Source organism: Aedes albopictus, chromosome 3 (assembly GCF_035046485.1).
Source record: "Aedes albopictus strain Foshan chromosome 3, AalbF5, whole genome shotgun sequence".
NCBI classification, from domain to species: domain Eukaryota; kingdom Metazoa; phylum Arthropoda; class Insecta; order Diptera; family Culicidae; genus Aedes; species Aedes albopictus.
The window spans coordinates 348,723,069-348,746,361 of NC_085138.1; the positions used below are offsets into that span (position 1 = coordinate 348,723,069).

A 23,293-nucleotide genomic window follows, 5' to 3' on the forward strand; every position below is an offset into this window, starting at 1 on the left:
TGTTTTCCAATAATTGAAAAATCGCCCCCACTTTCAGTATTTTCGTCCCCCAATTTTGATTTTTCAAACATTCGCCCCCCCTGGGCCTGCTTTTCGCCCCCAGGGGGGCGATTTTGCCCACTTTGGGAATCACTGCTGTAGGTAGTTCGATCCAGAGATTTAGTGAAATGTTTTATGCCATCTGGCATAAAACCCCCCATCAGCTGAGAAATGAGCTGGACAAAATGCCGCATTTCTCGCACTCAGTATCATACAGGCGTATCTACAATGATCGATTTCTTTTCATCGATTTTCTGTTCTGACTATCCCCGGGAAATACGAGCAGTATTCGGATGACTTCTCGGTGTAGTCGTGGGGAGGACAACTAGGACTAATATCTAGAACAACAAAAACAACCTAAAAAGCTTTTCCGGCCGAGTTATTCCCGGAAGAGAAATCGATCATTGTAGATACGCCCGTATGCTACAAAACGCGAGAATTTTATGGGATGACTCTCTCTCTCTTCTTGGCGTAACGTCCTCATTGGGACAAAGCCTGCTTCTCAGCTTAGTGTTCTATGAGCACTTCCACAGTTATTAACTGAGAGCTTCCTCTGCCAATGACCATTTTGCATGCGTATATCGTGTGGCAGGCACGAAGATACTCTATGCCCAAGGAAGTCAAGGAAATTTTCTTTACGAAAAGATCCTGGACCGACCGGGAATCGAACCCGTCACCCTCAGCATGGTCATGCTGAATACCCGTGCGTTTACCGCCTCGGCTATATGGGCCCTCGATGGGATGACCCAATCTTTTATTCCGGCATGAATATTCGAAAATGCGTTTATGGGAAACATGTAATGCTTCTGTCCAAACTAGTCCAATTCCACTCGTAGTTAAGGGGAATGCGATGTTAAGCCTGTTTGTGTTCAATATTATGCCGAAAAGCACCTGAACTCGAAAACTGAAACGCATATGGTACACGATCCAGTTGTTCCACGCGACTACAGAATGTTGTTCACTTACCGAGTTTCGAAATATTAGCACACAGAACAGTAGTGCACTCACCCGAAACGTGAAGCAGCACCAGCCAAGTCAAACCGGTAATGACCGTGTCAAAATCGATTTAGATGCGGTTTGATTTTCGGGAATTTTGTTGACTTCTACACCGGTGGGAATATGGAATGGAACAAATCAAACAAGACAGAAGAATTCATAAAATTGAATCAATATTTGAATAATCGATAACCAAACTCAAGTGAATTCATTTATTTTAACGAAGGTTAAACTTCCAACAAAGCTACTATTCAGTCCAGATTTTCATGTTAGAAATTATTTCTTTTTTATTCCAGATATACCGTACCACATGAGATAGCAAAATAATTACCAGCAACGTAATTAAAGCCACCAGAATAGCTCAACGAATTCATACCACAGAATGCAGTCGGAAACGATGACTGAAAGCAGCGGGTTCTTCGACCGGATAGTGCAATTTTTCGTAGATAACCAAGATGAGCGCACAAAAGATTGGTTCCTGTCCGGATCGTTGACCCCGCTCATAATGATCCTGGCGACGTACCTCTACTTCTGCCTGTACGCCGGTCCCCGGTGGATGGCCAAGCGGAAACCCTTCAAGCTGGAGAACGTCCTCATCGGGTACAACGCCGTCCAGGTGCTGCTCAGTATCGTGCTGGTGTATGAGGTATGTTGCGGGATGCTAGGGGGATGAGTCACTCGGTGGACTGAGTTCCGATTTTTGTTCCACAGGGTATCCAGGGTGGATGGAACGGACACTACGACTGGAAGTGTCAACCAGTGGACTATACTCGACATCCCATCGCCATGAGGGTAAGTTCGTTGACTCGTAGTAATTGCGGGAAAAACCTTCGATTTGTAAATTTGTCCTGAAATCGTTCACAGATGGCTCGCGCCGTTTGGCTGTACTACATCTGTAAGGTCGTCGAACTGCTCGATACCGTGTTCTTCGTGCTGCGCAAGAAGCAAAATCAGGTCTCGTTCCTGCACCTGTACCACCACACGCTGATGCCCGTCTGCGGCTTCATCGGTGTCAAGTACTTTGCCGGTAAGTGCCATTAATTGAGAGGGAAACATATTTCGGGATACCCCCGAAAAGCAAGATGTTACAGGTCAAAGATGTGTAATTCCCCAGCCTGTTGTAGAGAGTGTCATTTTCCTTATAGGGGAATACACTATCTAGAGCATCGTTTCCCAAACTTGGGTCTCACGACCCCCACTCTTGCGTCACCTCGTTTTTTTTGTAGAAAAACCGAAGCGTGCCTGCAAGCGCTTGGGGGTGCGCGAAACAAAGTTTGGGAAGCTACAGTGTATCAAACAATTGTCCGTACAGCAAATTTTTTTTTCAAATAATTTTACATTCAAATGTTTATAACTTTTTTATGCGTTAATCAGAAACGCTGAAATTTTGACCAATGATGAATCACATATAAAAGCTCCATTGGTAAAATTTTGAGCGAGATCGAATAAGTTTTCTGAAAGTTATAGAACTTTAAGTAAAACTTATGAGAGTTTTGAACACATTTTTAAAACATCATATCTCAATATGTTCTCGATAATTTTTTTTTCAATTTTTTTTGTGTTACATCTTATACGATACCTAAGGCTTTCATATGCAGCTATGTTTGGGGTTTTATATTCACTACAAAAAATTTTAAAAATGTGCTTATGTAGTTGACGATGTTTTAAAATTTAACATATTTTGCACTTGTAATCTACCAAACGTTTTCCACCAATAAAAGTGCATTAACTGTACGAAAAATCCATAGGACCTACTCTTCATATGTAGTTTAGTAGGTCCTGTATAAAAATATTACAATAAGAGAGTTTAAAAAACTTGAAAACACTTGGCACTTTTAATGATTAAAATATGATAAATTTCCAAATAAGAGATGAAGAGAAAATCTCTATAATAAAGTAATAATAATAAAATTTCCAAATGACACTCTGAACATATACAGTTTTTTTATATTTTTTGTAGTGAATATAAAACATTAAACGAAGCTGCATATGAAAGCCTTAGGTATAAGCTGTAACACAAAAAAATGGAAAAGTTTCATCAAGTACATATTGAGATATAATGTTTTAAAAATGTGTTCAAAAATTTTATGAGTTTTACTAAAAGTTCTATAACTTTAAAAAAAACTTATTGAAAGGGGAATTGAGAGAGAGATCAGAAAGCGACTGCACTTTATCCTCCATTTGGGACATTTGTGCCAGTCCCAGAAATAAGCATTTATTCAGCCGTATATCGAGCTATAACCTGCATTTAAGCAGCACTTAAGGCACATAAACGACTAATTTTCATTTTAAGACCTGCTGTAAGGGTGCATTTCAACTGCTTATGGGTTACCTGGGTAGCCTAGGATGTACCGAAAAACTAAGTCGAAGACCAAGAAGTGATATGTTGCTAATAAAGTTGTGGCTTCGTGGTCGTGCGGCTAGTGTCACCAAGCATTTAGTAGCATCGTGCTGAGGAGCGCGGGTACGATTCCCGCCGCAGCTGTCCGGAAAAGTTCTCGGCTGTGCCAGTGGGCGTTGCATGCGCGTTCCGTTGTCTAGTGTCGTGCTTCCTTCAAAGAGTGCATAGCTCACTGGAAGCATTGAACGTGTCCGTGTCCGTGAACGTGTTATGCCGTAGAAAATGCTTGACGAAGAAGCATGATTTTGTTGAGGTTGTTGTGTTATTCCCTTCTGATCATTTTATTCAACTAATGAGATAAATGCAAAAAGTATGTTTTTTTTCATGTGAAATCTTAAACAAATTTGAATTGTAATTCGAAAAGTGTAGACGCAACTGATCCGGCTCTGAATACGGATTGAACTATGCAAAACCATGCTGATCGGTTCATCCGTTCGTGATTATGAGAACCATTATATAACCTGAACGGTTTGAGTTTGAATTTATAATAGTCCCAAAACCTTTTCGAATACACAAAACTATTCTTTGGGAAAAGTGTACAATTAACTAGTAAGTTTAAATACACACTGATAACAATTAAAAAATATATATAAATATATATTCCTTAGGAAGAAATTCCACTGACTCCATGAATTATTTTCCAGGGAAGTCATCAATTCTATCAATATTTCTTCAGAGTATCCACCTGTCTGTCTGTGATACCATTCGAACGCTCCCGATAATTTGTCCAACATTTTCGCTATTTAAATGTTCCATGAATTCCTTCTTCAATTCCCTGTTTCGGTTTTCACTGTATTATGAATAAGGTTCACATTCATAAAGTCTCGCACATCAATGTTTTATCCAACTTTGAGTTCAATGATTGTCTAAGAGTATCCGAGAATTTGGCCATTGGATTTACAAGCATAATAAGTAATCTATTAGCGAATTATGAACGATATTCTTACTTACATTTACAATCCTGATGAGACTATGTGCTGTCTAGTGGTGAGGTCTCTGTTTGATGATCTCCAAGAAATCTCTTGAATATAAGTCATCACATCCACACACGTAGCTAGTTATCTGATTAAGGTTTATAATCGCACAGCCTCAGGTATCTACGGTATATTGAGTGAGAGAGTTCAATGACTTTTTAAGGATCTTCAAGAACTGCCTTAAGTGCAGATCATTGAATCTACAAGCGTTATCCTTCTAAAACGTCCTGAAACCAGTGAATCAAAATTCAACCATTGCGCAACAATAACGACAATTAATTTGTTGCGACATTCTACCCAATGCGACATAGGTTTGTCCCAACTTGAACAGAATAGGACAAAGATCGTGCACCACTAGTTTAGGGATTTTTAAAGCTTGCATTGTGATTTTCGAGCGGTAACTTTGAGTCGGTAAACACTGCAACGCTGCTGAAGATGTATCATCAAAAAGTTTTGATTTTTGATTGGTAATAGTTGATTATTCACGAATTGAAAGGTACGCAACAAATTCAGGTTCCGTTTTATCTGCAACAAAAATTTTCGAGATCATGTCATTATCTGTTACCTACCAGTTGGGATAAAGAGTAATCGCCGCGTCTTCTTTGTTGCTTGTGTGAACCCTTCTGAAACCTCCTGAAGCACTCCTCTGAAATTTTAGCTCTTCTTCTTCTTTTTCTTCTTCTTCCTTCATACGATAGACGTGTGCGCCGCTGCTCCACGCCGCCGTCGCCGTGGTTTTTTTTTTCACGCCGCCGCCACCAGTCAAATTTACCCGGCACGCCGCTGTTCATATTTTTCCACGCCGCCGAACAAAATTTCTCACGCCGATGCGAAAACGACAAATGTTTTTTTCTCGCCAGCACTTTACGAACCACCTGATAGCAATAATAGTGGTATTTTTAAACACTTCGCATTTTTTTCTTGTAAAATTTTGTCGTATTTTTGTTGAGATCTTTTATGAATCTTTAGCAAACTTGGATATGATTTCATTATTATAATCATCATTTCTTATTGCAATACTTTGCAGATCCTCGCTTTGGAATACTTTTATGGCAATTAACGTATGATATTCTTGGAGGATTTCCGTTCGTATTCTTGGTCGCTTTTTTACAAATCACTCGGCATATTTCCGGTTGAATTTCCCTTAGCCTAATGTTTGAGGTACACACAAACAGACGTAACACTTCAAACATTTTCGATTCAAGTCATTGTCCCGGAAACATATTCGCCCAATGCTAAATGGACTGAGTTTGGCCAACCCTCAAGTAGGTAGCGATAGTGGGCAAACGTCAAACTCGAACAAAAACGATGCGAGCGCCACGGGTCAACTATAAAATAAACTATAAAATTTTATCTATAAACTCAACTATACAATTTTTAAATAACTCGTTAAATCGGTATACAATTATCAGAGTGTTACGTTTGTTTGTCTGTGGTTGAGGCTTGATATCGCCTATCCAACGACAGGTAACTAGACTCCCGATCCTACTGATTTTTTTTCTTTACGTTCCTACTGGAACTTGACCTGCCTCTTTTCAACTTAGTGCTCTTGGAGCACTTTCACAGTTATTAGTTGAATGGCTTTCTTTGCCTGCCATTGCATAAATTTGTATATTGTGAGGCAAGCACAATGATACACTATGCCCAGGGAGTCGAGAAAGTATTCCTGACCGGAACGGGAATCGAACTCGCCGTCTCCAGATTGGCGAGCCATAGCCTTAATCATTAGGCTAACTGGTGACACCTTCTGAATATTCAATATAATACCGGGATTTTTTTTTCAGAAATTCATCTAGAGATTCCATCAAAGATTCCTTTAAGGTAATTTTCCTCAAATTCCTTCAGAAACTTTTTCATGAGTTTCTTTAGAAACTCCTTCTTCTAGAGGAACCTCCAGGAATATCACCAAGATTTTTTCTATGAAACCTTCCTTGTTCAAGAAGTTTTTACATGGATTATTTCAGAAATTTCTTCGGGGACTCTTTCAGAAAACCATCCACGGATTTCGAACACTCTTACTGCGTTTTTTTCTAGAAATACATAAAATTATCCAGAGATTTTTCCACATAATCTTCCAAATATTCTAACAAAAATAGCTTCCATAGATGCATTAAGATAACTCTCCAGCAATTCGTTAAGAAATATCTCCCAAGTTCCCATTAGAAAATCTTCCAGAGATTTCTTTAAACATTTCTACAGAGATTCCTCTATTAATTTTCCTAAGAATTTCTATTGAAAATCTTCTATGGATTCCTTCTCAAATTGCTCTATTGGTAAAAAGTCTATGAAAATCGTCAGGCAAACTTTGGCCATTTTCAACCCCCCCGTCCCCCTATGACAAACTTTTTATATGGGCCCTCTAAAATTTGTGTACGGGACGTCAAACTTTGCTAAGCTTCTCTCCCTCCTCAAAGCGTGAGGGAATTAATAGACGTCTTTCTTTAAACATATTTCCAGAAACTCCTTCATAAACTTAGGGGCCGTCCATATACCACGTGGCCAACTTGGAGGGGGGAGGGGGTTCAAGAAAGTCCACGCTTGTCCACGGAGAGGGGGGTGGGGGTTCGTCAAATGTCCGCGTGGACAACCTTAACATAAGAATAACAAAAACAAAGATTTACAGACGAAATAAATTATGTCGCCTTGTTGATGAAATTTTCTTCAATAACAGTTCTTTACATTTTATATTATTATACATTGATTTTTTGATGGACGTGACTTCTTCAAGGAAAAAAAATCATGGTATTGACTCATCGACTAATTTGTTCTAAATTATCACAACTTCTAATTCCTTACTTTTTTCATCGAGGAATAATATAAAATGGAGTGTAGACCATGTAAATGTTGGTGTTTCAGTCAGAAAGTATTCATTGAAGTTCTGTGTGGATTTCCCGAAGTTTCAAAATATATGTTAAGATTTGCAGGTTTATCTCAAACACTTTTTTGGAGCTTCCTTTAAAATTTAAGAAGTTTCCACAGGTTATTGAACTATAAATCTCAGCAATATAATTTAGTTCCAACTACTCTATGCATTTTTGAAAAGTTGCTGTTATTCTTGTTTTTATAAGATACTGAGAAATATAATCTTATCTCAACAAAAATCTAAGAAAAAATTCTCTATCCTAAGTTAAGATAAGATTCTTAACAGAACAAAACATTTTATAAAACACCGTCTTCCACCAGAGAATGAACAGACTGAGCGATCACTAACATTAGGCGATGGACATCACACGAAACACCCAATGATCCAGTGGGAAATTCTCAGTTTGACGAAAATTTTTCACCGACTGGAGCGGGAATCGAGCCCACACTCCCACAAACATTAAGCTCAATTAAAAACAATGTTGAAAACTTGTAGCTACCTATTTTGTTTCTCTTTGAGAAAGACTTTAAAATGAAGTCACTCAAAAAGTTTTCTTCTTGTTTTTTTGATTATTTTTTTTGTTTGTATTTTATATAAATCCATAGAAGATTTGTTATTCATAAAGTTATTAATTAAAGGTATTTAAGGCAATGTTTACGAAGAAAAAAAACATTAAAAAAAATTAAAATAAATTTTCCGTTTATTTTAGAAATATAAAAAAAAACATTTTTTTCGGATGTCCACGTGGACATAGGGGGAGGGGGGTAGGGGTCAATGAAAAGTCCACGCTTGTCCACGGAGAGGGGAGAGGGGGTAAAAAACTATGAATTTTCTGTCCACGTGGTATATGGACGGCCCCTTATCCAAGAATTGTTTCAGAAATTCCTCAATAAATGAAACCAAGTAGGTATTCCTCCAGAGAATCCATACAGGAATTCCTTCAGAAGTTCCTCCGTGTATGCCTTCATGTATTATCTCGGAAATTGTTCCTGGATTTCTTCCAATGATGCCTTTAGGGATTTTTCTAGAAATCTCCCCTAGAAACTGCTACAGAAATTACTTTGGAAAATTTGTCATGAGATTTTTCTATTATACTTCTTTCTATTATACTTTAAAGAAATGTTTCTCTAGACATTCTTCCAGGATTTCCTTAAAAAAACCTTTCACGACTTTCTGCGGGTGTTCTATTAGATTATCCTTGAGTTTTGATAAGGGATTCCTCCAGGAATTCCTCTAAATGTTTCTTAATAAATTACTGAATCAGTTCCAGGATTTCTCATGCATTTTTTTTTTCAAGTATTACACAAGAAATATCATCAGGAACACCTTCTAGGATTTCTTCGGGAGTTTCCCTGGAGATCTTTCAGATATTCCTCCTTGAATTTGTTTAGAGATATCTCCAGAGATTTCTGGAGAAAATAGGCAGAAGATTTATTCACAAATTCCTTCAAGGATTCCTTAAGAAGTTCCTCCACGGATTCCTTATTAAACTTCTTCAGGAATTCCTCCAGAAATATTTCCAGAGACTCCTTAAGTAGTTCATGGTTTTTTTTTCGTGAATGTCAGTACGGGAATTCATCTGAAAAGTTTCAATGAATTATTTTTCAAAAATTTAGCTATTCTAAAAAATTTTAGCGATTCTTCCGGAAGTTTTTCCAAACGGAACACAGGAATCTCTTGGAAAATTTTGCCAGGGATTACTGAAGAAATTTCTAGAAGGTTTCTTTGTAATACTGCTGCTGCGGTCCCTTTATGAATATCTCCTGGGAATCCTTCAGAGATTCCTCTAGCAATTCTTTCACGGGTTGTACAAAAGCACTACATGAAATTACAAATACTGAAGATTTTTTTCTAAAACTCTCTGCAGGAATCTCTAAAGTTATTCCTGGAGATACTTCTGCAGTTTGTATGATTCTATTCTATTTCCTAAAGAGATTTTAAAGCAATTCCTTCAGTAATCTTTGGGTGAGTTTCTGCAGGAATCTGTAGAGAATACGTGGAGGAACCCCTTGAGATAGCTCTGGAGGTATGTGTAGAAGAATATTATGAGAAACTTTTGGAGGAATTCATGGAAAAAATCTTGGAGGAGTGTCTGAAAAAAAATCCCTGAGGAGAATTCTATAGGACACTCTTGAGGAATTTCTGAAGTAAACCCTGAAAAAATTCTAGAGGAATAATTGAATTAATTTCTTTGGGAATCCGGACAGAAACTGCAGGCAAAGGTATTGGAGAGTTCTTGAATAAATCCCTAAATACATCTGAAGCGATTCTTGGAGGAAGTTTCAAAGCAAACCTGGAAGAACAGCTGGAGATCCTTCTCGAGGAGTTTTTAAAATAATTTCTTGCAAAATGTCTAAAGGTGTAAGAGGACAAAAATCTCTGAAACATTTTCTTAAATAATCACTAGAAGAATTTTCGGAGGAAATCCAGCAGAAATTCAAACAAATCTAGAAGATTTTTTGAAAGAATCACTAAAATATGTTTCTAAAGAAATTGAATTTTTCGAAGGCATCTCTTAAGGAATGCCTAGAAATCTGGAGAATGCACTGCATTTCACAAGGATGAATACTCGGGGGAACCTCTGGAGAATGTTTTTTAAGAATCTCTTGAGGAATAACTGGTCGACACATTGGTCCATGAATTAGTACAGGGGATGGCCAAAATGTTTGGGATAGGCAATTTTTTTTCTCCCACAAAAAAAATCAACATGCTGTAACTTTTCATAGAGTGCATCAAAAAATCTCAAATTTTGACTGTTTGTCAACCTATTATATGTGCACCATTGGTAAAAATTTGGGCTTGATTGATTAATTTTTCGCGAAGTTATAACCGTTCTGGTAAAACACTATTATTTAGACAACTAATTTTTGAACTGTCATATTTAGGAAACCAGTGAACCGAATCGAATGAATTTTTTAACGTTTATCAACAATATATTGATACTTAATACGACGTTATAAAATGTTATATTTTCTAATGGCCAATTAAGTTATACCGGCTTGAAATTTTTACCCATATAGAGGAAAATAAGTCAAATTTACAATACCACACCAAAATTACTAAATGTGTTCTTCCTTCAATCTAAATAGGCTCTAATATATCTGATTAGAGATAACTTAAAAACAGAAGTGGAAAATCTTTGGATATCAACACTAAAATTTATTGACATTGATGTAAAAAAATTACATTTTTTCGTGGAAAATCCAAAAAGTGTCAATCCATGACAACTTTTTTTAACGTTTGAAAAGTACCTATGTTTTAATAGTTTGTGAAGCATTTACATATTGTTAGTGTACGTTCAAAATTTCATTCAATTCGGTTCACTGGTTTCCGAGATATGACAGCTCAAAAATGAGTTGTCTAAAAAATAGTGTTTTACCCAAACGGTTCCAACTTTGCGAAACATTAATCAATGGAGCCCAAATATGTACCGATGATGCACATATAATAGGTTGACAAACAGTCAAAATTTGAGATTTTTTGATGCACTCTATGAAAAGTTATAGCATGTTGAACTTTTTTGTTAGAGAAAAAAAAGTTGCCTATCCCAAACATTTTGGCCATCCCCTGTATTTCACTTAATAACTAAATAATATCGTCCTGATAAAGAAATTCCAAATAATGTGCATAAGGTTCAATATTGAAGTAATTTCCTTGAGGGCGCGTTAGTATATGGGGCACTGGAATTTGTGAAACTTCGGTTATCAGCTCTGACTTTACCATGACAGCATTTGTCTTTAACGAGTTTTAGGAATATCCATAGAATAGGCATGCGACTAAATTATTATATACGCCGCCGCCGGTGGAATGTGCTTCAGCGCACACGTCTAGGCACGAAGATATCTATGCCCAAGGTATTTCTGAAAGAATTCCAGAAGAAATTTTCTGATAAATCTCCCCTGGAATCCCTATAGACATCTCAGGTAGTACTCTTGAATGAATCTCTAGAGGAATATATTAAGAAATCCCAGGGAAATTCTTGAAAGAATCGCTTCTTGAAGGAAGATTTTCTGAAATTATTCTTGGAACAATCTGTGGACGTATTTCTGAAGGAATTCTTGTATCTTCTATCTTTAGAAACTTAAAAATAACTCTTGAGATGATTCTAAAGAAATTCTTGTAAAAAATTCCATGAAATTTTGCAGATTAAATTTCTTAAAGAATCTGTGGAGAGATTCTCAGAGTTTTCCTTAGAGAAAGTTCCGGATAAATTTCTAGTAGAAATCCTGTAAGAATCTCTGTATGAACTCTAAATTTTCTGGATGATTGCCAGAAGAAATTACTGGACACATTCATGCAAAACATTTCAATAAATTGGCTAGAGTGCAATTCCTTATCTAATTTGTTTGAGTTTTTCAAGGAATCTGCGGATAATTTTCGAAAAAAAAAACCTAACGGAATTTATGGAAAAATACCTATAGAAAGAAAATCTCGGTTAAATTTTTGTGAGAACATCTGAAAATATCCTGAAAAAAGAATTCTAAAAGAAATCTTGATAGATTTGAGATCGAATTCCTGGATTAATTTCTGAAAGTATCCATTGAACAGTTGTTGGAAGGAATCCATACAAGATTTCTTAAAGCAATACTTGGGCAACTTATAGAGGAATTACATTAAGAATATCTGAAGGAATGCCCAGGAAAATGTCTTAAGGAATCCCTTGAAGAATTGGAATCATTTGAAATATCTTTAAAGTAGTCTGTGGAAAATTATTTTTAAGAAATCCTTGGGGAAATTTCTGGTGGAATTCTAAACTTTTGATTTTTTTTCTATTTTTTTTTAATTTCTGAAATAATTCTAGTATGGATTTGAGAAGGACTCTATGGAGGAATTTTCGAGGAAATCCACGGAAGTTTTTCTAGAGATATTCTTGAAGAAATTTCTGGAGAACGAATAAAAAATTCCCCAGTATGAGGAAGGTGATTTTTCTTACAATTTGGGGAAGCACGATATTTTCAAAATGACACAGGTTACTTTTCTTATGTTTATAAGGGCGTAAATAAGAGACTCTTCCGTCCTTCCAAAATCACAAATCTGCTTTTGATAACAACGAATGGGAGCGAAAACGAAAAAGTAAGTATCAGAAAGGAAGTTTTTCTTATGTGGGTGCAAAAATATTTAAAAAATCACATAGGCGAGTTTCTTATATTCAGTAGGGCGAAAACAATTGCTTATTTTCTTTAATGTATGGGAGCGCAAAATATAAAAAAAATACATAGGTTATTATTCTTATATTGGCAAGGGCTCTCATAATGGAGAAAAACATTTTTATCTCTACAGCTGGTTACTCAGTGAATAACCTCCGTGACACCACAGCCTAAATTTATAAGTAATATTGTTTGTTTTTTTTTTTTTCATCTATGAAAACCATGATGATTACTAGACTTTAGTGTTTCATAGTTTGACATGAATCCACATAACCAATGCTGTAAACGCATGATACTCGTATCATGCAAGAGCATGCTGACGGTAACGGGTTAGATTTCCGGTCGGTTCAGGAACTTTTCGTAATGGAAATATTTTTGTGGAAGACAGCCGAGAAAGACGTTACGCCTCAGTGAAGACGTTACGCCAAAAAAAAGATGGAGAAGTTGACATTTAACAAATTCATCTCAAGAAGCAATTAATTGTAGGGTCTTCCTGCTGTGATGATCTGTAGACTCAAGATATTACGTTCAAACAAATTCAATGCTATTTTGGTTAAACAACGCCACCAACTCATTTTCAAAAATACTCGTTTGCATGTCAGAGGGGGATTTTTCTTGTGGCTGCACAACCGCATTCCAAAATTGATTCAATCCCGTTCCATTGGAACCGGTTTTCAAAACCAACTTAGTGTGTCCGATTCTGGAAGTACTTCCAAAAGAAAATTGACAAAGTTGTCACTGGCACGGAAGCAAAAACTCGTTTTCTTTCTTACACTGGAGAACCAGAAAGTAGTTCTAAAAGTGAACCGATCAAAACTAAATTTTGACCTTTTTTTCTTGTTCCGTTTTCCAGGTGGCCATGGAACTCTGCTGGGCGTCATCAACTCGTTCATCCACGTGTGCATGTACGCTTACTACATGCTGGCTGCGATGGGACCCAAAGTGCAGCAGTACCTCTGGTGGAAGCGCTACCTTACCGTGATGCAGATTGTAAGACCTTTTTTTTCCTTTTCTTCTTTCTACTTTTGTCACATCGAACTAACACCCCTCCCTTCTTCCAGATCCAGTTCATAATCGTGTTCTATCACACGCTGCAAGTGCAGTTCCAGCCAACGTGCGCCTACCCGAAACCGATCGCGGCCCTGCTCACGCTGAATGCCGGTCTGTTCATCTACATGTTCAGTACGTTCTACGTGCGAAGCTACCTGCGGAAGTCGTCCGGTCGACGCGTCACCGAAGTCAACAACAACCAAGCGGACTGCAAACCAAAGGAAGTGTCGTCACCGGTGGAGGAATCGGACAGTCGGACGGCTCCACTACCGGTCATGGCCAACGGCGGGCAGCACCACAAGAAAGATCTGTAACCGGAACAAGCAGGAGATCGATCATCGAATTAGAGGGTCATGGCGGAAGCGAATATCGGAGGGCTTCTCGGGAGTCCGATGACCGCGCGGAGATGCGTCGATACTAGTGATAGGAGTTAATGTTTGACTTTTGTAAGATCCCGTGAAGCTTTCTTATCTTTCCACTGACTCTGTTTTTTAATTGTACATTTTTTTCTATTAGGAAAAGCCGACTCTAGATTATTGAATATATTTAAATACCGACAATATGTGATGGGTTGTATCATTTTGTTTGAAGAATTCCCATGTTGGTTTCTTTTACGAAGCAGAGATTCTAAGCCGTAAAAGCGCGGGTGTTCAGCAAGACAATGCTGACGGTGACGTATTCGTATCCAGGTCAGATCAAGGACTTTTCTTAAAGGACCTTGACCTCCTTGGACATAGAGTATATTCGTGGCTGCCACGCGATAAACACATGTACAATGGTCATTGGCACATCAAGCTCTCGGTTAATAACTGTGGAGATTCCTTAGAAACCAATCGATTGTAACATTACTATTATTTGCGTTTTTTCAGGTTTTTGATGACAAAAAAACTAACGAAAGTATTTAATAGAAGCTGAGAAGATCACAACTTCCAATCACCTGTAACTTAAGGGGTTATATATGTTGAGGTCAAGAGAAATAATGATTTTTATTATTCTTTTGTCTTAAAGTATGGGTTCTCAATAATCCTCTGTCAAGTTTTCATAGAGATCCTAGCAGTAGAAGCAAAGATATAGCGTTTTGCGCCTCGCTCCCTTATGAACGCGTACCCGGGTACAGCGAAATGCAAATGAAAAGCAAATTTTACCAAATTTTAGCAAATGTTTGAATGGCAAAATTTTATCTTAGTTTGTTTGAAATAAGAGTTAATATAACAAAAATAATAACTTAATTTCTGGCATAACAACTAAAGAATATCTGAATCTGCTACTGTAATAACAAAATAATAGCAAAAAGAATGTCAAAATAATAACATATTTTAATATTATGGTAAATTATGTTTTTGTTTTGATATTATGGCTGATAGTATGATAGTAATATTTGTTATTATTTTGTTATTATACTATTTAATAATAACTTACCAATTACAAGTTTTACAATAAAACTAATGAATTGTAAATTAAGATATGATGACAATATATGTTTTTCTACAGTTATTGGTTTATTCCCGGGTACAGGTGAATAACAAACCAATAACTAAATAATAACATATTTTGTCATCATATCTAAATTTGCAATTCTTCAGTTTTATATGAATAGCTCAGGATGACAAACAAATAACAAAACATGCTATCATTGTAAAACTTATAATTGACGAGTTATTATTGAATAACATAATAAAAACAAATATTACTATCAAACTATCAGCCATAATATCAAAACAATAACATAATTTATTATCATATTAAAATATGTTATTATTTTGACAATATTTTTGCTATTATTTTGGCATTACAATAGCAAAATCAGTTATTCTTTAGTTGTTATGCCATAGAAATTTGGTTACTATTTATGTTATTTTAACTCTTATTTCAAACAAACTAATCGCAAATTTTGCCAGTCAAACATTCTATTTTAATGGTGAAATTTGCCCTTCATTTGCCATTTCGCTCTACTTTACACGCGATTATCTCGGAATCGTGTTTTCCCAAAAACTTCGATGCGGTGATTACGATTGCGGAATCAGTTCTCAACCGATTTCAACCAAACTTTTTTTTTTTTTGAGTGTTCGCTATTTATGTGTCGTGTCCTTGAACGATCAATATTTTTCGAAAAAATAATCATACCAGCGTTATGATTTTTTATTCATTTGAAAAAAAGTGACTTTTTTCAGAAAAATCGTTCTCGTTTGCAAAATAAAACCTTTTTTTGTTATTCCGATTGTTCAAGGACACCACAAAGTCCTTTAGTACTGTTTTTGTTTTGGGTTTGCGCTATCAGTTGAGCCGTTGGACTGTAATCATAGTCACGGCAAGCCTCTTTAAAGAAAAACACGTTTTATAGAATTTTTTATAACTTTGATAATGAGTACTATTTTTTCATGTTCTCAAGCTGATTTTAACCATATTTAATATATTAATACTATACATGACGTAAAAAGTGAATTTTAAAAATATGTGAACATACTTTTATAAAAAAAATCAAACCTTCCCTTATTTTCACGGGTTTCTGGCCATTTGGCCGAATGTCGTTTGACCGAAACATGATCAAAAGAATTTGAAGGAAGTTTTTGACATTCTAACTGCCAATACGATCATCAGAAGTATTTCCTTCTTTTAGTAATAGGCTATTCTATTCTTTCTAGTTTTGATATTCATGAATTAGTTGGCGTTGAAACTGCCGAAATTTTATCAAGGATTTTTCCTTCTTTGAATCATAGGCTGTTCTTTTGAGATATACTGAGACGGGAAATAATGTCATGGTTACTTGAGTTCATCATTCATTTTTCGGCCAAGTGGCGTTCGGCCAAATGACCCGGAACCATTTTCACGCACAGTGGCGTAGCAAGGCGGGTGCGATGGGTGCGGTCCGCACCGGGCCTCCGAATTCAGGGGGCCTCCAAATCAAGAAAGGTTTCTAACACTAGTATAAAGTTCTTCTAACACTTGAATAAAGTTCTTTAAATAGCAAAAGTTCAACACTTCGCAGAACTGCTGATAGGTATGTGGGGCCCCTTCGTGATTATCAAGAGTTTTTTGGAATGGACCACATAGATGGCCGCAAAATTACCAGATTTTTTTAAATCAAGCCAACTCAAAGATTATCAATAATTAGGAGCTCCAGAAAAAAATATTTAAAAAATAAACTATTCTAATTATTTGGGTTTTTATCTACAATGGTCAAACCATTTTTACTCGAGAACCCCAGGAAATTTCGCCAAGAAAACCACTTCAATCTTATCATATAATTTTATCAAAAAATAAGCTTGGTTGAATGACTAAATTTTGTGGTGTTTGTACATGGCATACAAAAACAGCATGCCAAATTTTTTGCAGATATGCTGGAACCGGTTACGGTAGGAAGAAAGAAGGACTTTGTAGAACATATGCTGCCATATAGTGCAGTTATGCGCTACTGCTACACGAATTTTCACTAGTATTCAATTCAACCAAACGAGATGCTAAGAGTAAAATACCTGGGATTTCTTTACGAATTCTTTCTCCAGAAATTCCTTTAGGCATTTATTCAGGAACTTCTCCAGGGATTCTTCTAGAAATTCCTCAAGGGACTTCTCCAGATGTTTCTCCACCGTGAATTCTTCCATGGGCATCTTGCAAAGTCAAATAGTTTTTTTTAGAGTTTGTTCCAAGAAATGCTTAAAGAATTCCTCCTACGATTCCTTCAGAATTTTTTACAGATACTTCTGTAAGGATGTATCGACGAACTTCTCCAGGATTTTTTTCATAGCTTTCTTCAGTGACTCCAGCAGGAATTGCTCCAGAGAATTCCTCCGGGATTTTCTCTTGGAATATTTTAAGAGGTTTCTCCAGTGATTGTTCCAGTGCATTTTCAAGTATTCCTCCAGGGATTCCCAAAGTAATGTCAACAGAAATTCTTTTGGGTATTTCTGCAAGTGTTCCTTCAGAGATTTCTTCATGGATTTCTCCATATATTTGTTCAAGAATTCCACAAGAGATTGATCCAATAATTCAATCTGGAATAGTTCCAAGTATTTCAGCAGGAATATCTTCCAGAAACCCTAACATAGAAATTTTACCAGAGATTAGCTAAAAATTAATTCAGGAGTTCCTTAAAACATTATTCTGGGAGTCCATCCAAAGATTCCAACAATACGTCTAAAAATTATTGCAGACATGGATTCCTTCAATTTTTTTCCTACAGAAGCTCTTCCAGTTTTTGTTTGTTTTTATTAACATGTATTTTAACTCTTAGCTAATTCTACACTTGAATCTTCCAGTAATTTGTTCAGAAAGCTTTCCTGGGATTTCCTAAGAAATTCCTCATGGGATTGCTTCCGGGATTCCTCGAAAATTTCTCCAAGGAATCATCCGGGAATATCTTCTCTGTTTCTTTCAGGAACAACTCTAGGGATTATTTTAAAAATTGCTCCAAAAATTCCCCCAAGAACACTTTTTAGAATTCCTTCAGGAGTTCTTTTGTTTTGGAATTCTTTCAGAAACTACTCTAGGAATTAATTCAAAACCTTCTCCAGGGACTGTTAAGGCAATTCCTGGAATTGCTTCTAGGATTCCTCCTGGGGTTTCTTCAGGAAATGCTACAGGGATTTCTTAAGGAGTTCCTCCACGAACTCTTCTTAGAATTTCTTCAGGATTTCTCCAAGGATTCCACCAGCAATTTCTTCCTGGGATTCCTCCACGATTTTTTTTTCAGAGATTCCTTCAGGAATAATTCCAGGGATTCCTCTGGGAACTGCTGCTGGGAATCCCCTAAAAATTCATCCAGGGTTTCCTTCAGAAATGCCTCTAGAGATTCCTCCACAAATTCTTGCAGGAATTTTTCTGTAAATTCCTCCAGGAGTTTGTCTAGAGATTCCTCAGTTAATCCCTACAGTCATTCTTTTAGGATATCCTCCAGGGATTCCTCTAAAGGGCTTAATTTGGGAATTCTTTCTGTGATTCTTTCTGGAACAACTAATTTTAAAAAAATCTTCAAAGATTCTACCAGGAACTCTTCTTATGATTCCTCCAGGGATTCCTCCTTGTATTTTTTAAGGAACTCTGCCAGGAATTGATTCAGTACTTTTCCAGGAACTGTTCAGGAATTCCCTCATTAATTCCTCTTGAAATGGCTTCCGGGATTCCTTCTGGAGTTTCTTCAGGAACTCTTTTCTCCAGAATTCCAAGAATTCCATCTTGCTATTTCTGCAGGAATTATTTCTGGTATTCCATTACAATTTCCTCAATAGATTTATCCATGAATTTCTTCAGGGATTTTTCCATGGATTCCTCTGAGAATTCTTGCAGGGATTTGTCTAAAAATTCCTCAAGGAATTCAACTAGAGATTTCTCCAGAAATTCCGCTAGAAATTATCCTAGAAGATTCTCCAGGACTTCCCCTGAAGATTCTTTCAGAAATTCCTGCAGGCATTCCAGATAGGATATCATCCAGGGATCCTTCCAAGAATTCCTACAAGATTCATCCAAGGTTTCCACAATGCATTCATTCAGGACTTTTTCCAGACATTCCTCCAGAGATTCCTCCAGTAATTGCTTCCTGGATTCTTCCAAGAATTTCACCAGGAATTCCTGCAAAAAAAATAACGGATTCCTCCAAAAAAATTCCAAATACTCCTACAGGAATTCCTCCAAAGATTTCTCCATGAATTATTTCAGGGAATCCTTCAAGAACTCCACCAGGAATTCTACTAGGCATTCTTCCAGGATTTTTTCCAGGCATTCTTTCAGGGATTCCTCCTTGGATTCCTGCAGAGATTCCTCCAGGAATTTCTGCACGGATTCCTCCAGCAATTTTCAAAGGAAAACCTCCAGGAATTTCTTCAGAAATTCTTCCAGGATTTTATCCAAAAATTTATCCAGGATCTCCTCCAGGAATTACTCCAAGAATTTCTTCAAAAATTCATCCAGCAATTTCTCTGGGAATTGGTCAAGGAATCGCTCCTGGTCTTCTTCAGAAATTATCGCAAGAAATTCCTACAGTAGTTCCTCTAAGTATTCTTCCAGCAAATGCTCTTGTTATCGAAGAATCGAAACGCGAATCGGTGAATTCATTAATTTATTTCCCGTGGTGAATTGGAATATGATAAATTATAAATTCCTAGGAAGGATAATCAGAGTTAGATGAGACTGAGGATAATTAGTTCGTGTTACCTACATTTGGTGATTCACATATGCCTCATACGTCTGGTAATTTCACGATTTACAATATTCTCAAATATTCTATTAGCTATCTGCATAACGAGTGGCAAACTTTAGAAAAAGAATTAAATTCAATATGGGTGAGTCGCTTACCCTAGCATCGGCTCAAACAATAGGTTATCGTATCTTCAATTTGACCGAGTCGTAGAGCAACCAGTAGAACGTTAATATTGCATGTGACCTATATCATTAAGTAAATTCATAGTTTTTAGTTTAGATTAAGCCGAACTTTAGCCACTTGCAACCAATTTACCTAATTTAAGCACAAAGTTTAGTTTTAAGTTTAGTTTTAAGAAAAAACAATAGATATAATCGGAGTATCAAAACAACTTTTCACTATGATCTCTGATGCCTTTCTGCCATCCACTGCTGTCAGATTCTTTTATCCAACCTTCGTATCTGACGATCCTTCGGCTGGTGCATGGGTGTGTCTATATCGTCCGAGGGGCTCGCAGATCGACTAGGCGCTACTAACATTCCCCCCCTGGAATAGACGTAGGATCCTCCGTAGCTTTATTCCTCAAAACGCCAACGTCGAGCACCGCGAGCTTCACAGCTGGACGCTCATAGATGCCTCCATTGGATGTCTGCACCGTAGCGCTTCTCACTTGGCCGTCTGCGGATGTAGTGACTCCGATCACCCGTCCTTTTGGCCACTGGTTACGTGGCAGCTGAGGGTCCACAACGATCACAATGTCGTCCACTTCAATCGGCTTTACATTGCTGAACCATTTGCTCCTTCGTGTTATCGTTGGCAGGTAATCGCGAAGCCATTGCTTCCAGTATCTGTTAGCCATCACTTGAGAGTGTTGCCAACCGTATTTCAGGGCTACCGGACTGTCATCAAACGGAATTCGTGGTTTTAGTCCGTTCTGTGACCCCACCAGGAAGTGATTCGGAGTCAGAACAGGTGACTGGTCATTGTCGAGGGGAATTTCAGTCAGAGGACGGGAGTTGACTATATTTTCTACTTCCATCATGGTGTTCCTCAAAACTTCGTCACTTGGAAATCGATTAGGAAGCAGTTTGTTCAGATTTTGTTTGACCGTTCGAATCATCCGTTCCCATGCTCCTCCCATGTGGGGGGAAGCTGGTGGGATAAAGACCCACTCTGTTTTGGATGTAGTGAATGCTGCTACGAGACGCTCTTGTAGGTTGTACATTTCTTGTTGCACTTCTTTGCTGGCGCCTTGGAAATTCGTTCCTCGGTCGCTATAGATGAGCGCTGGAACCCCCCTCCGTACCATGATATTCCGTAAAGCCATAACGCAAGAATCGGTGGTTAAAGTGTGGGCAATCTCTATGCAAATGGCGCGAGTCGTCAGGCATGTTCCCAGGACACCCCATCTCTTCTCGGTGCGGCGGCCGACCCCAACCATCAGTGGGCCGAAGTAATCCACCCCCATGTAGACAAACGGAAGACTGAAGGCGGCTAGACGCGATGGTGGCAGGTCCCCCATGGCGGGCGGTTGCGGGGCTGCTTGATCGTTACGGCATTGCTGGCACTCTCTGCGAACGGTACGGTAGACACTTTTGAGTCGCGTAACGTGGAACTGTTGGCGGATTTCATTCATCGTCGTAGCGTGATTTTGATGCAGAAACCTGCGATGAAAGTCCGCCACAATTAGTTTCGTAATGTGCCCTTGATGTGGTAGTATAATAGGGTTCACTGCGTTGTAGTCAATGAACTTACAGGCGCTGGTGCGCCCACGAACTCTGAGGATTCCATGCTCGTCTAGAAAAGGGCTCAGTCGGCGAATCGAGCTATGGTTCGCGACTTGTTTTCGAGTTTTTGTAGCAGTATTCGTCAAGAGAGCGGTTACTTCCTCGGAGTACGCGTTTGCTTGCGCCAGACGATACAAGTAGCGCTCGGCCTTGGCAAGCTCTGGCTGGGTTAAAGATCCTTGAGTTAACGGTATCTTATGAACACGGGCTCTCCAGCTGTCGACGCACCTGTACAGATACGCAATCCTTCTCAACAATTTAGGCCACTGCGAGAAATTTTGCGGTTTGACGATTGGATCCTCAGATTGAACGTGCGTTAGCAGATGTGGTCTAAGTTCCTCTTCAGTGGTGCCGATAGAGAGTGCAGTCCCAGGCCATGTATCTGGTGGCTTACGGAGGAAATCGGGCCCTGTAAACCATCGGCATGAAGAGCTTAAGTTGATCGTCTGCTTCCATTTGGTACCGTCATCGGCTACGTTGTGTTTGGTTGGTATCCAGTGCCATTCATCTGTGTTTGACACTTCCAGAATCTCGCTGACACGGTGAGCAACGAACTGGCTATATCGTCGGTGGTCTGAGTTTAGCCAGCATAACACGTCTCTAGAGTCGGTCCAGAAAAATCTCTTTGATACCTTAACGGAGAGCGACTGCAGGATGGTTTCACTTAGCCTTACACCGAGAATACAAGACTGTAACTCAGAGCGTGGGATTGACAGGAACTTTAATGGCGCGACTCTTGTTTTCGCACCAACTAGTGAACACTCGATCGTCTTCGTATCATGGAACCTTAAATACACTATGGCGGCAAATCCGTTTTCGCTGGCGTCCATGAAGGTGTGGAGCTGAATCTCGACGCTGTCAGCCAACGAGGTTTTAATTCGGTAGCAACGTGGAATTTTGATGTCCGCTATATGTGGTAACGCCTTCAACCACGTAAGCCATTTCGCAAACTGCGCATCTTCTATCTTATCGTCCCAGTCTACTGAAGTCCTCCAGATTTCTTGAAGCAATACTTTCAAGAACATCGTGAAGTGGGCGATCAACCCTAAAGGGTCGTACAGCATCATCAGCGTGCGTAATACTTCGCGTTTGGTAGGACGGCGCTCCCCGGATAACAGCCCAGAATCTAGGCGTGAAGAAAGCTTGTAGGTGAAACAGTCCGAGTGGGTTTCCCACCACATACCGAGAACTTTCTCGGCCATGGTATCCTGACCGATGCTGAAGTCCTTTTCCTTCGTTGTTGGTTCATTCAGAATTTGTAGAACCTGCGGCGAGTTTGACAACCAGTTGTGCATTTCAAAGCCGCCCTTCTTGTGGATCTCTCTAACATCTGTAGACACCTGCACGGCTTCCTCTTCCGTCTCCACACTCATAAGCATATCGTCCACGTAGTGACAGTCGGTAATAGCTTCAACAGCGGCTGGGCTTTCTTGCTTGAATTGTTCGGCGTTGTGATTTTTAACGTGTTGTGCGATACTGGGCGAACAGCAGGCGCCGAATGACTGCACCTTCATGACGTAAACGCTTGGTTCAGGATCTGTGTCATTGTCTTTCCAAAAGAAGCGCTGACAATGTTGGTCATCCTCGCGCATCAGTACCTGGTGGTACATTTCCCGAAGATCGGCGCAAACTGCTATCTTGAACTCACGGAACTTGATGAGAATCGTAAGAAGCGATGCTAGTTGGTCTGGGCCCTTCAGTAGAACGGAATTTAGGGATACACCATGAGCAGTCGCGGCGGCGTCCCAAACCAGTCTTGTTTTACCCGGCTTGTTGGGATTCCAGACTGGAAACATCGGTAAATACCATACGCGAGGCCGTGGAGTCATAAGTTCTTCCGTAGATAGTTTGCTGATGTAGCCTTTCGCGATGTACTCTCCAATTTTGAGCCTGAGAACTTCGG

General features: G+C 38.5%; 2 protein-coding genes across 5 annotated transcripts in view; one reads left to right on the forward strand and one right to left on the reverse strand.

Annotated features, from left to right (window-relative positions):
* LOC115267705 (elongation of very long chain fatty acids protein 7) overlaps window positions 1-14,032 on the forward strand; it is a 236,149-nt gene extending 222,117 nt beyond the window's left edge. For all 3 annotated transcript variants that reach the window (XM_029874857.2, XM_062855212.1, XM_029874856.2), the window contains 5 exons: window positions 1,332-1,681; window positions 1,747-1,827; window positions 1,900-2,062; window positions 13,274-13,410; window positions 13,482-14,032. In XM_029874857.2, the coding sequence (XP_029730717.1) occupies window positions 1,418-1,681; window positions 1,747-1,827; window positions 1,900-2,062; window positions 13,274-13,410; window positions 13,482-13,784 (948 nt within the window). In that variant the 5' untranslated portion in view covers window positions 1,332-1,417 and the 3' untranslated portion in view covers window positions 13,785-14,032. The remainder of the gene's footprint in view (window positions 1-1,331; window positions 1,682-1,746; window positions 1,828-1,899; window positions 2,063-13,273; window positions 13,411-13,481) is intronic.
* The window catches only part of LOC109432643 (D-beta-hydroxybutyrate dehydrogenase, mitochondrial), a 573,848-nt gene that overhangs the window by 477,635 nt on the left and 72,920 nt on the right, over window positions 1-23,293 (reverse strand). The gene's annotated exons all lie outside the window — the stretch shown is intronic.